Source organism: Lissotriton helveticus, chromosome 3_1 (assembly GCF_964261635.1).
Source record: "Lissotriton helveticus chromosome 3_1, aLisHel1.1, whole genome shotgun sequence".
NCBI lineage: Eukaryota > Metazoa > Chordata > Amphibia > Caudata > Salamandridae > Lissotriton > Lissotriton helveticus.
This window is the reverse complement of record NC_136061.1, coordinates 319732571-319747610: the sequence shown is the minus strand read 5'-3', so window position 1 is coordinate 319747610 and position 15040 is coordinate 319732571. Positions and strand designations below refer to the sequence as shown.

The 15040-nt window shown below is 53.5% G+C and overlaps 1 protein-coding gene across 5 annotated transcripts in view; it reads right to left on the bottom strand.

The window, feature by feature from the left end:
- Window positions 1-15040, bottom strand: part of LOC144822412 (multidrug and toxin extrusion protein 1-like) — an 887289-nt gene that overhangs the window by 748284 nt on the left and 123965 nt on the right. For 3 of the 5 annotated variants that reach the window (XM_078679891.1, XM_078679895.1, XM_078679896.1), the window contains exons 1-2: window positions 2361-2476; window positions 1747-2023 (exon numbers count right to left, since the gene is read on the bottom strand). In XM_078679891.1, the coding sequence (XP_078536017.1) occupies window positions 1747-1926 (180 nt within the window). In that variant the 5' untranslated portion in view covers window positions 1927-2023; window positions 2361-2476. Of the gene's footprint in view, window positions 1-1746; window positions 2024-2360; window positions 2477-15040 lie in introns of those variants that run through there. The other 2 variants (XM_078679893.1, XM_078679892.1) reach the window with 1 other exon arrangement.

Sequence of the window (15040 nt, the reverse complement as noted above, 5' to 3'; positions counted from 1 at the left end):
GATGTTGGTTATTGAGGTACCAATGGCCTCATTCTGGGGCATATTCACAAGGAGTTAACTCCGATTTATCACCACCTTAACGAACCAAAAGTGGAGATAGAGCTAACACCCCATTCACAAGCTGGTGCAAACAGCGGACATCGCCAGAATTCCCGCGTTAACAGCCCCAAGACCTAACACTACAGCGGACACCACCAACCAACGCTAATGAGATGCAGAGTAGGCGTTCCCGTGCAGAAACACATGAAAAAACAGCAATACCACTTTCACAGCGAACTGGCAGATCCACGAAGAGAACCGAAAACACGCGATAAGCCGCGTTAGCTGCAGGTATTTAACACCTGCCTCAAGCAGGTATAAAGCCGGACGACTACCTGCAGTAGGCAACGGAGCCCCGCACACAGTCACACCAGAACGACACCATAGAGCTACTCATCATGCAACTCGGAGCCCCAACAGGGCCACAACACCCACCGCCACGACCCCCAGGACCCTGCACAGTGTTAAAGTGCGCAGAAGCCAAAAACAATTAACACCAGGTCACATTTAAAAGCAAAGAGTTTAGGGGTGAACCTGCCAAAAGGGCCAAGTCCAACACATTGATCCGTGTAATGGGTCACAACATGGGCCACCGAAGTCAGCCTTGCGGTAAAATGGCGTTGCTCTACTTTTTTGGACTATGAGGATGAAGCAGCATGACGTAGAAATACCCTGATTATGCACAACTAATTTTCATTACATTGCATCATATGTTTGCTTATTGCATGCATTGATTCCAGTAAAGTGGGATTTTAATCCTACCAGGTTCTGACCAGAGGTATTGCATCAATTTGTTTTCAAATGCATTATGTTTCCAAAACTTCAGAACATGAACAAAATCCCCATTGGTCCTTCTTCCCCACAGTGTATGATCTGCGGTACTCGAGACCTGCTCTGACTTCATACACAATGTATATGAGCATAGTAGTGTTAAGTAGTTGAGTTCTTTCCTCCTTTTATTTGGGTAACATATTCGGTGGCCAGCCTTAACAACCCAGTTAACTGTTACTTACACGGGTTCCCACATGAGCCAGGCCACATTCTTGGCCAGCAGCCTTGATGGGGGAACCTTCCATTCCTTTATATTGCCCAAACAAACCAGTAGTGTTTCTAGAAGTAATTTCTAGGAGGAGCACACACTGAGCCACGGATAAAACTGGTGGAGCCACCTGTAAAGGACAATTGTAAAGAGTGTGTGGTGTGCACGTGTTTGTATATTGTGCTAGGCAAGGTGCAATGTGTGCTTTATTCTGTGTTGCCTGTTAACACATTTAACAGCTGCGGAGGTGGGGTCCAGGTCAAAAAGAGCTGTGGCACAGTCTATATGTCCCCCACCCATATCCCCCCCCCCGCACTGCTTCTGCAACACGAAGGTCATGCGCTTGATGTTCACTGCGCCCCCCGACATTAGACATTAGGAAATCTCTGGCCTAGGACCCCTAAAACAACTCACATACCTAATTCTTAACAGATGTTCAAGTGACCAATCTCTTATCCCATCCTTCCAGCTCACATGCCAATACACAAGTGTAATTTGGTTGCCAAGCACAATACCATAGTAACTCATTCTCCTTAAGGCAAACAAAATGTGCATGCTGGACTGCTTTAGAAATTTCTGTTCGCACCAAACTCTAAACTAGGCCTGTAAAGTTATCACATGCAGTCAGTACTTGCCCATAAAAGAACTTTTGAAAATTCCATCCTTACCATTGGTGCTCCCAAGATTACCAGCTGCTTAGCTTCTTCTGAGAAGTTCGCTGGAACAAGTTGATAATATTTCCGAAAGTATTTTCCCCAATAGGAGGAAGATGGTCCTTGCAGGGTAGGTAGGGAGTTATTGCACCTGGCTGGGTTATCCTCTTTCCCCACACCATCAGCTGGCGCCATTGTGAGGTTCTTTGGGTGAAGTCTTTCTGGGACATCGACCAAAATACCCGCTTCCTGTAGAAAGTTACCTCGAGGTCTGACCAAAGGGGACTGGAACCTGCAACACAGTGAATATCAGTCACCAATTATAAATGCTGCCTTTTCAGAACCATTCTGTTACTCTCAATTATGTGCAGCTTAGACAATTCAGTTTTTTCTTTGAATTCTGATACTTTTAATTTATTTTTTCCATAGCAAATCTACAATTGCCAGTATTACGACGCAAGGGAAATAGCACCGTCAGACTAGGAACTTGAGAGCTACTGAACAGACGCGAACTTCGCAATAGAGACATCAGAACTACTGAAAGGAAAGATGGGGGAAAATCAGTTGCCTGTCAGTGACGTGGCTTTCAGGGGAGGTGAGGTCCACCCCTGAATCAAATATGGCCTTACCTTTCTGGCGGCAGCAATGTCCAAAAAGGATTTCCTACTGGTCACAGGCGAGTCCAAAGTGTGCATGACAGGACCCGTCCCTGTGTCAGCAAAGAGTGACTCTGACTTGTTGTGCATGCCAAAGGCAAACTGGAGAAAAGGTTATTTACATGGTCGGTAAAGTTCAGCTGTTAAATGAGTTACATTTTTTTGTAAACATCAACTATGAATTAGGTCAAATGTGCAGGTCTCTGTACTTTGATAAAGAGGAAGTTATCTTCATCACTTATCTCTGATTTCGTCTGTTGTGAGCGAGGCCCATGTAGAGGGAAATGGAGGAGAATGAAGAGTTAACGGTCCAACCAGAATTAGTCTCTACTATCAAAGTAGAACACCTTAACTGTTTTTTTAAGTATTGACTTAATGTTGGAAGAGAATTGCTGTTAGATCTGAAAAAAGCAGAGATTGAACGCTTTTATAAACTGGAGAGCTTTTTATTCCTTTGAGGAGCTGTAGTTTCATGTTTTAAGATGATATTTGCTGTATTTCAGTAGCAGGTGCTTCAGTGAATAAATGTAAGAATTTAAAGGCTGATTTTGGCCCTATTTTTTTCTTCAGCTTTTTTTATCCAGATACATATGCTGAAATATCATTGTTTAATAAAGCATACAATAAAGTGCTGGGAGAGTTCTGACAGCGAATGTCTATAGCCAACACCTTGAATTGAGTGAAATGCGCCACGGGTGCCCATTGGACCCTACAAAGATCATACCTTTTAAAGTGAGATAAAAAAGAAGCACTATTATTCAAACGTGTCATCCACAGCTGGTGACAATTGAAAGTGGGACGGGTAAAAGTTCTGGATGAGTGCCCATTGGCGAGCGCGGCTAGCGAACGAGTCTGACAGCGATAAGGGTGACTCAGGGGATATTCTCCCCCCAAAAACATTTTGACAAAAGAGTAGGAAATGGTGCATTTTCTAGCAAATTTGATAAAGAAAGGAGGTTAATAAAGCAATTATGAACATGTAGTTCAGTAAATACATTTCATGTAATAATGACGTAAGTTGCTGAAAATTCAGTATAACCCCAGACCTTCATTACAGACTGTGAGATAACAATGCTGAGTGCCCTACAGATCATTTATTTATTGATATATCTTTACCCACGAAACCTAGTGAGGAAATACACCTCATAGTGATTTGTCGGATTGGACACAGTGAGACAGCAAGGGATAAACTTTTTATTGCATTCATTCCTGAAAGCACCTGCAACAAACCAATTTATGTAGGCTGCAAGCCATTTATCATGTCATAAAGAGAGCTCAGAGCACACAAGGCTGAGGGAGTCAGACGGGCTGGAGGGGGCATGGCATGGACGCCGGCGGGAATGGTCGCTCGTCTGTGAGCTGTGAGTTGGCATTGGAGGTTTTAACCTTCTTCTACGGAAGGACCTTCTCATATTGTGTGGAAAGGAACTGCACGGAAGATGAAACTGTCGGCATTAGTTTTCCTCGGTTAAAGCATCTTTCGCTGTAAGCGGGAAACCGCAATTTACATTTCTTTAAGCCATCGCGATTCCCTCGGGGCTCACATCTGCCATTTTGTTTTTTACCCATTTTATCCTGAGGCACTAATGTTTTGTTGTGTTCCTGGATGTTTTAGTGGATAAGTGCAATTCTTGCACTAGAATTTGCAAGTTCTACGCCTCTTCAGTAGTCTTGAGGTATCTTATAATATTTCTGGGGTCCTCCTTGCACTTTCAGATAATGCCTTTCTCAGTCTTCCTTGTGACTGAAATTTCTTGAACACAAAATGAATACTATCATTTAAGCTGTATTGCTGTTCCCCCTGTGAGTTTCTCTTCTTATTCTGGCTGTGTGCTGCTTTTGTGCTATCTGTGTATAGGGAGAATAACGCCTGCTCGACGTTCTGTCAACACTTCCTCTCCATCTGTGGTTGACTTAAATCCTTTTTGTATTCTTCAAGATAACATGGCGGATTGGAGGAAGTTATAACAACAGGTGTCCCAGCTTCAAGTATATCACTTGCTACCTCCAAAATTGTGTCCAAGCTATCTGGGACATCAGTGCTTTCATCTGGGAAAAGACTAAAAAAAGACCCGCCTTTACCAACTACATCACCTCCTCCAATTTCCGTGGAACTAATTCTTGAGGAAATTCGAGCACTGAAGCCATACACAGAGGAGACAAATATTCGTCTTCAACAGTTTGATGACAAATACTCAGACATGCAGAGCAGGGTTGTTTAATTAGAGAATAAAGTGGAGTCTTTTCATTCTGTCGCCAGTCAGGTCTCCTCCATGCAGAATCAGATGTCATATCTCCAAAAGCATATTGAAATCCTTGAAAATAGTATCAGGCACAATAATATTGACATTTATGGTTCAGTAGAGGTACTTGAGGGCCCTAATCCTCTCTCCGTTTTCAAATCTTTTCTTCCAAAACTTCTGGATCTTCCTGAAACTCCACCACTGAACATTCAGAGGGCTAATCGCTTAGGTCATGTTTCACAATCTGCGTCTACATCGAGTAAACCAAGAGGAGTTATTTTGTATTTTTTTTTTTTAATACACAGATCTGTTAAAAGTCTAACAAGCAGGCGTGGCTAAGATGGCGGCTCGGTAAGACGTGTCTCGCGGAGGCTCCCCAGGACTGATCCCCCGCCAGGGAACCTTGCGGACCTTCGCCCTCACCGAGCCGGCCATTATCAGCGGAAAAGGTCCGGGAGTGGTGCTGCAGACGAGGAGCCGGTGACGAGGCTCGAGGCTGCCGTAGAGCGCCGGGAAACGGAGAAGCCTGACAGCGGTGGGCCGGCGCGGGCAGCAGTGACCCGGGCGCTGGTGCCGGGCGGCCCCGGGAGACCCCCGGCAACATCTGAGACTCGAGTGAGGGAGAGCCGGGGACCCCTGCAGCGGCTCCGGAGATCCGAGAGCATCACCCGACACCACCAGGCGGAGGCTCGGGCGGACCGGAGGAGGACTACGCGGCGCCGGGCCCGCCGGCCCCCAGAGCAACGCGAGGCCCCGGCGTGGGCCTGGTGGAGGTGGGCGCCGAGGACCAGAGACGCTTGGCTGCCGCCGAAAGGCGCGTTTAGAGGTGACACGCGCTGCTGCAGGGGGCGAGACGGGGCCCCACGCGGCACAGCGGCCACAGGGGAGGAGCCGGTGAAGTACCCGGCGGTGTCAGTGGGAGCCGAGGGGCGCAGTCCGGCAGCATCCGACAGCGACCCAACGGACAGTGCGGTGCCGGGCCCGCCGGCCTTCGGAGCTACGCGAGGCCCCGGCGTGGGCCCAGTGGAGGGAGCGCGGCCCTGCTGTGTCGCGGGCCGGTGGGGCCAATCGGCATCGGGCAGCGGTGGGACCCGGCATCCACAAGAAGGAGGTGAGCGGCGCTCAGGGGGCGGCCAGGGGGCGACTACTAGTGACCCCCAGAGACACACACGACACGCGGCTGGGGCGCAGCTGCGCCTCTGGGACAGCCCGAGGAGGCGGCGGGCCCTGGGAGGAGGAGATCCGAGCGGGCGGACGGGGGCCCAAGGATACCACGCGGGCGCCAGGTTCTGTGCCGTGAGCGAGGAGGAGCGGCAGTATAGAGGCCTAGGGGAGAGGCCCCAGGGACACGATATCGGCCTTCCCGAACTACGGCCGGAGCACACCAGGGCACCTTGCGGAAGCACCTAGAGCCCCGACCGGGCTGTGGCCTACGGCTGGGTTTGCCATGTCGAACCGCAAAGGGAACCGCAACATCTCGGAGATGCTGGTCAAGGGACCCCCCAAGACCGACAAAAGCCCGGACAAGCCGGCGCCAGGGCCCCCCCCCCAAGGGGAAGGATCTCCCAGAAGGCGAGACACCGGCGACCAAGGCATTTATGGAAACCCTCTTCGCCTCCCTGAAAGACGATATTCAAACCTTCCGGCAGGAAATGACAGGGGAGTACAAGGAACTCCGACGAGACGTCGACGACCTGGGGGAGAGAGTAGCGGCCAACGAGCTCTCGGGCCAGGCCAGAAGCGAAGAAATAGAGCTCCTTCGGCAGGAGATCGTTCGCCTTCATGACCAGCAAGTGGATCTTCAGACCCATACGGAGGACCTGGAGAACCGCTCCAGGCGGAATAACATTCGAGTCCGGAATGTGCCGCTCAAGGCGGAGGGGGAAGACATAGCGGGGTACCTGCAAGCGCTCTTCCGAATGGTGCTGGGTGAAGGGGATGACTTTGTGGTTCGTATCGACAGAGCCCACCGAGTGGGCCCGGCCCGCCGGTCCCAGGGCCCCCCACCGGACATACTGGCCTTTCTGCCGGACTACCCTTTGAAGGAGCGCATCTTGAGGGAGGCACGTCACAAGCAGCCCCTCCGCTTCCAAGACCACAATGTGGAACTCTTTCAGGACTTGGCTGCGACCACCCTACAAAAGCGGAGGGCGTTTAGGGTTGCCACAACCTTCCTGCGTAAGGAGGGGGTCCCGTATTCCTGGGGACACCCTTTTCGCCTGGTCTTTAAGTGGAATGGCGCCCTCCACCAGTTGCGTTCCCTACGAGACACGTGTGCAGTGCTGGGCATCCCCCATGAGGACCCGCCCCAGGACGACATGGCGGACCGACGGTCCTCCGGAGCCGCGTCGGGCTCCCCTGGGGTGTCGAGGGACGGATGGCAGACAGTGCGTCGAGACAGACAGCGGAAGAAACCTCTCAAGCCCGACCCGGACACGGTGGCCCTGGAACAGGCCGCAGCAATCCATGAAGTATCAAAAGACACCGGCGCAGCCCCCTGAGTGGATTCTGGTGAAGGTCGTCATCAGCTAAGTTTTGGCTCCTGGATGGGGGGGTCGGGGGCCATGAGCCGCCACTGCCACACACCCACTCATTGACTCATCTACCACAGGCCTAGACTGTCTCATGATTGGCCTGGGACTATGTTCACCAGTTGGGGGGGGAAGGGTAGGGGGGAATGTTGGGGGGGGAGTTGGGGCTTGGGAGGGTGGAGGGGGGGAGCTCGGTGTGTTCACCATGGATTAGCATCTGGTACCTGGGGTTGGGCTGGCTGGGGGTTTGTGTCACTGCAGACGGGACGCACGCACACCCATGGCTGCTGACAGCATAAGTATCCTCTCTCTTAATGTTAAGGGACTCAATAACCCCATCAAAAGGAGGGCAGTCATCTCCTTCCTTGAGCGTTCTGGGGCCGAAATATGTCTGTTGCAGGAAACGCATCTGTTGGCGAAAGATTGGCACCGCATGAAAGCAAGGGCCTTCCCCCACCAATTCTACTCCGCGACCAACGAGAAGAAAGCGGGCGTAGCAATACTAGTGGCCAGACACTTCAAAGGGCGGGTTGGGAGCAAGGTGGCAGAAATCAGGGGCAGGCTCCTAGCGCACTCGATACACGTAGGTACTTCTTCCTTCACGTTAGGCTCCATTTATGCACCCAACGCCAAACAAGAGGTCTTCTTGAAAGGTGCGCTGTCTGAAGCGCTTTCGGGCGATATGAGGCTGGTACTGGTGGGAGGGGACTTGAACCTGGTCATGGATAACGAGAAGGATAGGTCTGGGAAGAGATTTGGGGACGCCGGAGCGCTGTCGGCGACCGGGAAGCAGTGGTTAGGGGACAGGGGGCTGATTGACATTTGGCGGGACAAACATCTTACAGCCCCGGGATACACCTTTTATTCTCATGTGCACCACACATATGCTAGAATAGACCACTTCCTGGGTTCGGCGGACCTACTCCCCATGGTTCAGGACATTGACATTACACCAGCGGCACTTTCAGACCACGACGCGGTGATCCTTCAACTGACTGTTCCGCGTACTCCTCCACATAGGGGCAAGTGGCGACTCAGGGAAAGTATACTATCCCGCAAGGGAGTGGTGCAGCAACTGTCCCAAAGCATTACCACCTACTTGGATCATAACGACACGGGAGAGGTCACCCAGGCGACATTGTGGGGGGCGCTGAAGGCGGTCATTAGGGGCGAAATTATGGCAATCGCCGCGGCAGAAAACAAGGAGCGGAAAGATCGGAGACGGGACCTGGAGACGCAAGTGCTAGAACTAGAGCGGTTTCACAGCCGGACGGAAGCCCCCCGGATTTGGCGCAAGCTGAAAGCGGTCAGGGCACAACTGGCGAGTTTGGACCTAGACAGGGCAGAATACGCGGCGCTCCGCCTCCGCCACACGTACTACGTAGGGGGAGACAAGACAGGCCGCTTGCTGGCTAGCAAGCTTAAGGCCAAAACCGTCCGCTCCCAGATCCCAGTGATACGCGGAGACGATGGCGGCGAGGTCCGGGAGGATGGCAGCATAGCGGAGGCATTCCGAACCTTTTATGAGCAGCTGTATGCCGCCGATCGGACCGTGGGGGAGGAGGCGGGGAGGACCTACCTGGAGACTATGGAGGTCACTGCTCTTAACGACATGAACTCCGCAGCGTTAGACGCCCCTTTCCGCCTGGAGGAAGTCATAGCGGCCATCGCCCGTCTCAAACCCTTGAAAGCTCCGGGCCCGGACGGCTTCTCCGCGGGCTTTTACAAAACCTTTTGCCCCCTCCTGGCACCGGTCCTCACGAAACTGTTCAACTCGTTCGAGGGCCAGGGCTCAATCCCGAGGGAGATGTTGGAGGCAGAAGTCATAGTCCTTCCGAAACCGGGTAAGGACCCCTCGCGCTGCGCTGCGTACAGGCCGATTTCGCTTCTCAACGTGGACCTTAAGCTCTTCACGGGCATTCTGGCCTCCCGACTGGGCCCGTGTCTTCCAGGCGTTATCGACCCTGACCAAGCGGGCTTCGTCCCCTCCCGGCAATGCGCAGATAATACTAAGCGCATTATGCATGTCATAGATAAAGCTCACGCCAACGCCTCGGACGCAGCACTGCTCTCGGTAGACGCCGAGAAGGCGTTCGACAGGGTAGACTGGAGGTTCCTGGAACAGACGCTGGTTAAGTTCGGCGTGGGTCCACGCTTCCGCTCATGGGTGGCGGGATGCTACACATCCCCGAAGGCAACCATCAAAGTCAACGGGGTTAGCTCTAAGCCGTTCGACATCCAGAGGGGCACGCGACAGGGTTGCCCCCTCTCGCCGCTCCTATTCGCCCTTTACATCGAGCCGTTAGCCCAGCGTGTTCACGACAATACCGCCATAGCCGGGATCAAGTTCGGGGGAGTGGAGCAAACCATGAGCCTCTACGCGGACGACATTCTGGTGGCGGTGGATAACCCGCGGGTCTCTTTGCCGGCCTTCCTGTCGGAAATGACCGCGTTCGGAGCAGTGTCGGGCTTCAAAATGAACGTCCAGAAGTCCGTCGTCCTGCCACTAGGTAGCAATACCCGGCCAGCTAACAGGGCATCGCTGCACATGGGGGGGCTTGAGGTCAGCACCACCGTGCAGTATCTGGGGATAGACTTGACACCGGCGACCGTCCAAACGGTCGACCTTAACTACACCAAGCTGCTGTCGCGCGTTCAAGGAGACATTGCGAGGTGGAAGCAACAGCCGCTTTCGTGGCTAGGTCGGGTGGCGGCCATAAAAATGTCCCTGCTGCCCAAGATCCTCTACGTATTCCAGACCATCCCCGTCACTCCCCCACTGGGGATGCTGAAGAAGCTACAGGACGCCCTGCACCATTATGTTTGGGCGAATAAAAGGTCCAGGCTGCGGCGCGACCTGGCCACGAGGACAACGGCGGAGGGGGGTTTGGGGGTCCCGGACCTGAGGCGTTACTTCCAAGCGGCTCAGCTTAGATTCCTCCTGGAGTGGTCCCGACCGACTTCGGAGAAGCATTGGTTGTTCCAGGACAGGGCCATAGCGGGCCTGCCCCTCTGGAAGGTTCCCTTCCTGGCGCGACCGGACAGACCACCGTACCTCAAGAGATCCCCTATCACCAGGACTCTTTTGCAAGTGTGGGATGCGACCGCGGTCCCGAGAGGCCTGACGACCTTTCCCTCCCCCATGACGCCTCTGCTAGACAATCCGGCGTTCCCCCCAGGTAGATCCCCAAGCTCATTCCCTCAATGGCGACAATCCGAATGCCGCTCTGCGGGCCACCTATTCGACACGGAGGGCTTTATGACCTGGGACGCAGTGATAGCGAACTACACACTGGATAAGCCACTCCGCTACCAGTACTTTCAGCTTAGGCACTGGCTGTTGCACACCGACGTGGCGCCTTTGGCTGGCCGCCCCCTTACCCCCTATGAGCGATGGCTCATGACCAAAACGTCAGACACTAGGTCCATCACTGAACTATATCAGATGCTGTCCCCACCCCCCCCTACGGAGAAATCTGCTGGACAGAGGTGCTGGGAGAGGGAACTGGGACGCACTCTTTCTGCAAAAGAATGGCGGGACATATACTACCGTGCTCACCATACGGCCAGGAATACCGCTAGCAGGGAGGCGGCGGTCAAGATCGCCTATTACTGGCACTTGACCCCTGAACGCCTACACCAGGGAAACCCGAGCAGAGACCCTAAATGTTGGAGAGGGTGCGGGCACACAGGGACCATGCTACACATTCTGTGGGAATGCACCGAGGTACGGGAATATTGGGAGGCAGTACTTAAGGACATAGACACTCACTTTGACACCGACATTCCACGATTCCCGGCTTATGCTGTCCTTGGCCTGCCGAACAGCCTGACGTTCCCACTCAAGTCCATGCGGGGGAAACAGATGGGATTGGCAATGGGGGCGGCAACTCAGCATATTTTGTCGCTATGGGGGTCCACTAGGCAGCCCACACACACGGGGTGGTTACACAGGTTATGGTACATCATGGGGATGGAGAGGATACAGGCCTCGCTCACTCAGTCATCCGAAACTTTCAGAGAAACTTGGCAGCCACTCGTCTCTCTACTTTCCCAAGAATTTACGGAGCTTACATGTCCGAGGTATCTCAGGGTCCTGAAACTGGCAGAAGGGTTTAGAGATGATACGGCTCGAGTGGAGCACAAAGTCTAGCCTGTACCCCGAACACCCACCTTTAAGCGCTACAAGGAGCACACCGGGCGGGAGGGGGGAGGTTGGGGGGGCAGGGGGTTGTTGGAGGGGGGGTAGGGCACAGTTGGGGTAGGTTGGGGGGGTGGGCCTTTTGGGTGGTTGGTGGAAAAGAGTTCTGGTGGTCACCGGGGGGCGTGCCCCCTACCAAGGGAACATACTCGGGCGCCCGGACTCGCCTCACTTCCTGGTCGCACAGTCAAGTCATGAAATTTGTATAGCGCACTACATACCCAGAGGGTTTCAAGGCGCTTAGGAAAGGGGGGGAGGATTATTTGTCAAATATCCACGTTTTAAGCTGCTTTCTGAACGCTAGGTGATTCTGGGTGAGGCGAAGGTAAGCGGGGAGTGAGTTCCATGTTTTGGCAGCCAGGTATGAGAAGGATCTGCCTCCCATGGTGGTCTTGTTGATGCGAGGTACAGTGGCGAAGGCTTGGTTGGAAGAGCGAAGTTGGCGGGCGGGGGTGTAGAAGGACAGCCGAGAGTTGAGGCAATCTGGTCCGATGTCGTAGAGTGATTTGTGTGCGTGGGTAAGCAGTCGGAAAGTGATCCTCTTATTGACGGGTAGCCAGTGGAGGTCTCTCAGGTGACCAGAGATGTGTTCGTTGCGTGGGATGTCTAGTATGAGCCTGGCTGATGCGTTTTGGATTCGTTGGAGTTTCTTCTGGAGTTTAGCGGTGGTGCCTGCGTAGAGGGTGTTTCCGTAGTCCAGTCGGCTCGTGACCAGAGCATGGGTGACTGTTTTCCTTGTTTCGGAGGGGATCCAGCGAAATGTTTTTCTGAGCATGCGAAGGATGTTAAAGCAGGAGGAGGATACGGCGCTGACTTGTTTGTTCATTGAGAGTGAAGAATCTAGGATGACGCCTAAGTTCCGTGCGTGGTCTGTCGGGATGGGTGCTTTTCCGAGGGCTTCCGGCCACCAGGAGTCATCCCAGGCCGAGGGGGATGTACCTAAGATGAGGACTTCTGTTTTGTCTGAGTTCAGTTTCAGACGGCTTTGTTTCATCCATTCTGCGACTTCTTTCATTCCTTCGTGTAGGTTAGTTTTGGCGGTGCTGGGGTCCCTGGTGAGAGAAAGGATCAGTTGAGTGTCATCCGCGTAGGAGATGATGTTGAGATTGTGTTAGCGAGCGATGGCCGCAAGGGGGCTCATGTAAACGTTGAAGAGGGTGGGGCTGAGTGAGGATCCTTGTGGTACGCCGCAGATGATTTCAGAGGCCTCGGACTTGAATGGTGGGAGGCGGACTCTCTGGGTTCTTCCATTGAGGAACGAGGTGATCCAATCAAGTGCTTTTCCTTGGATTCCGATGTTGTTGAGGCGTTGTAGAAGGGTGCTGTGACAGACTGTATCGAATGCTGCAGAGAGGTCGAGGAGGATGAGGGCGACTGTGTCTCCATTGTCCAGTAGAGTTCGAATGTCGTCTGTTGCTGCGATGAGGGCGGTCTCAGTGCTGTGTTTTGCTCGGAAGCCAGATTGTGAGGGGTCGAGGGATTTGTTGGCTTCGAGGAAGGCGGCGAGCTGGTTGTTGACTGCTTTCTCGATGACTTTGGCCGGGAATGGAAGAAGCGAGATGGGGCGGTAGTTTTTGAGTTCGGTGGGGTCTGCTGTTGGTTTTTTCAGAAGGGCGGTGAGTTCAGCGTGTTTCCAGTCATCCGGGAAGGTGGCGGAGTTGAAGGAGCAGTTGATGACGTCTCTGAGGTGGGGAGCTATGACGGAGTCTGCTTTGTTGAAGATGTGGTGAGGGCATGGGTCTGTGGGGGATCCTGAGTGGATGGAATTCATCAGGCGGATGGTGTCCTCGGTGGAGATTGGGTTCCAGGCGTTAAGGGTGTTAGCGGGGGGAAGATGGTCTGCAGATGGTAGGGTGGGTTGGCTTCCGGGTTGGTTGTCGAAGCTGTTGTGGATGTCGGCAATCTTGTTGTGGAAGAAAGAGGCTAGGGAGTCGCAGAGGGTTTGAGAGGGGGTGATGTCGTTGGAGTTGGCCGAGGGGTTGGAAAATTCCTTGACGATGTTGAAAAGTTCCTTGCTGTTGTGGGCGTTGTTGTCAAGTCGATCCTTGAATGATGTTTTCTTGGCTTTTCGGATCAGTTGGTGGTGAGTACGAATGGCGCTTTTGAAGGCATCCTTGTTGCTGGTGGATGGGTCTTTTTTCCAGGCCTTTTCAAGGGAGCGGCACAGTTTCTTGGATTTCTTGAGGTCATCATTGAACCATGAGGCCTTCTTGTTGCCAAGTTTGTGATGACGTTTTTTCAGTGGTGCTAAGGTGTCGGCGGTGTTGGATAACCAAAGGGTGAGGTTGGAGGCGGCTTCGTTGGCATTAGAAGAGAGGGCTGGGGGGTTTAGAAGGAGCGATGAGGAGATCTGGTCGATGGTGATTTTGTTCCAGTTTCTTTGTAGAGTTGGTTGGTGGTGGTTGATGGGTTTTGGTTTGTTGTAGGTGAAGTGAACGCAGCTGTGGTCAGTCCAGAGGAGCTCCGTAGTGTGGCTGAAGGAGACATGGTTGCTGGAGGTGAAGATGGGGTCGAGTGTGTGACCTGCGATGTGGGTGGGGGAAGTGACCAGTTGTTTAAGTCCGAGGTTGGCGAGGTTGTCCAAGAGGGTGGCGGTGTTGCGGTCGTTGAGCTTTTCGAGGTGGAAGTTGAGGTCTCCTAGGAGGATGTAGTCTTTGGAGGGGAGCGCGTGTGGGGTGATGAAGTCCGTGATGACTTCACTGAATTTTGCGCGGGGTCCTGGTGGTCTGTAGAGGAGGGTGCCTCTAAGAGTTGTCTTGGGGTCGATGTGGATCTGGAAGTGAAGGTGTTCGGAGTTATCGAGGTTGGCGTCGGAGTTGGTGGAAATGCGGATGGATTTCTTATGGACGATAGCGATTCCACCTCCTGTATGGTCGGTGCGGTCCTTGCGTGTGATCTTATAGTCTTCAGGGATAGCGATGGCGATGTCAGGGGCGGAGGAGGCGTTCATCCATGTTTCCGTTAGGAAGGCGACGTCAGGAGATATGGTGTCTAGAAGGTTCCAGAGGTCAATGGCGTGCCTGTGCACCGATCGGGTGTTGAGAAGGATGCATTCTAGGTGGTTGGGGTCGGGAATCCGGGGTGTGGTCGTAGCGGAGATGTTGTCGGTGCCGCTGAATTTGCAGGAGTAGCAAGAGAAAGGTCCATGGGTTTGTCCAGGGGCGGCTTGGACGCAGTTGGGAGCGCGACCGGGGTTAAGGGCTAGGAGAGTGGCGGCATCGTAGGTAATGCGGGAGGGCTGGGCAGCGCGAGGGCCAGGGGTCCTGGCGCTGGGCGCGGTCCAGGCGCGGACGGGCGTAGACGGGCTTACCTTTGGCGCACCTTCGGCGCGGATTGGGCGCGGTCGCTGCGCGTGGACGCTGCGCGCGGGAACTACTGTCATATATGGATAGTGGAGGGGGAGGGGCGAGGGCGTATCAGCTGGGAGGCGGGGCGGGTGCACGAGGACGACAAAGAGGACAACAAACAAAATGGAGGCGGAGGGGGGAGGCACAGCGTAGCGCTGCAGGTAAATGCGCTGAGAGCGTAGGGGAAGCAGTTGTAATCTTACAGAGCGCAAATGAGGCACAAAGCAAGCAGAATGTCAACAAAGCGGCACAATTTCAGAAGCCACAGAGCGCCAATGCAAATACACTATGAGCAGATAAACAGCGCAGATCAAGCAAAGCGCTACTTAGC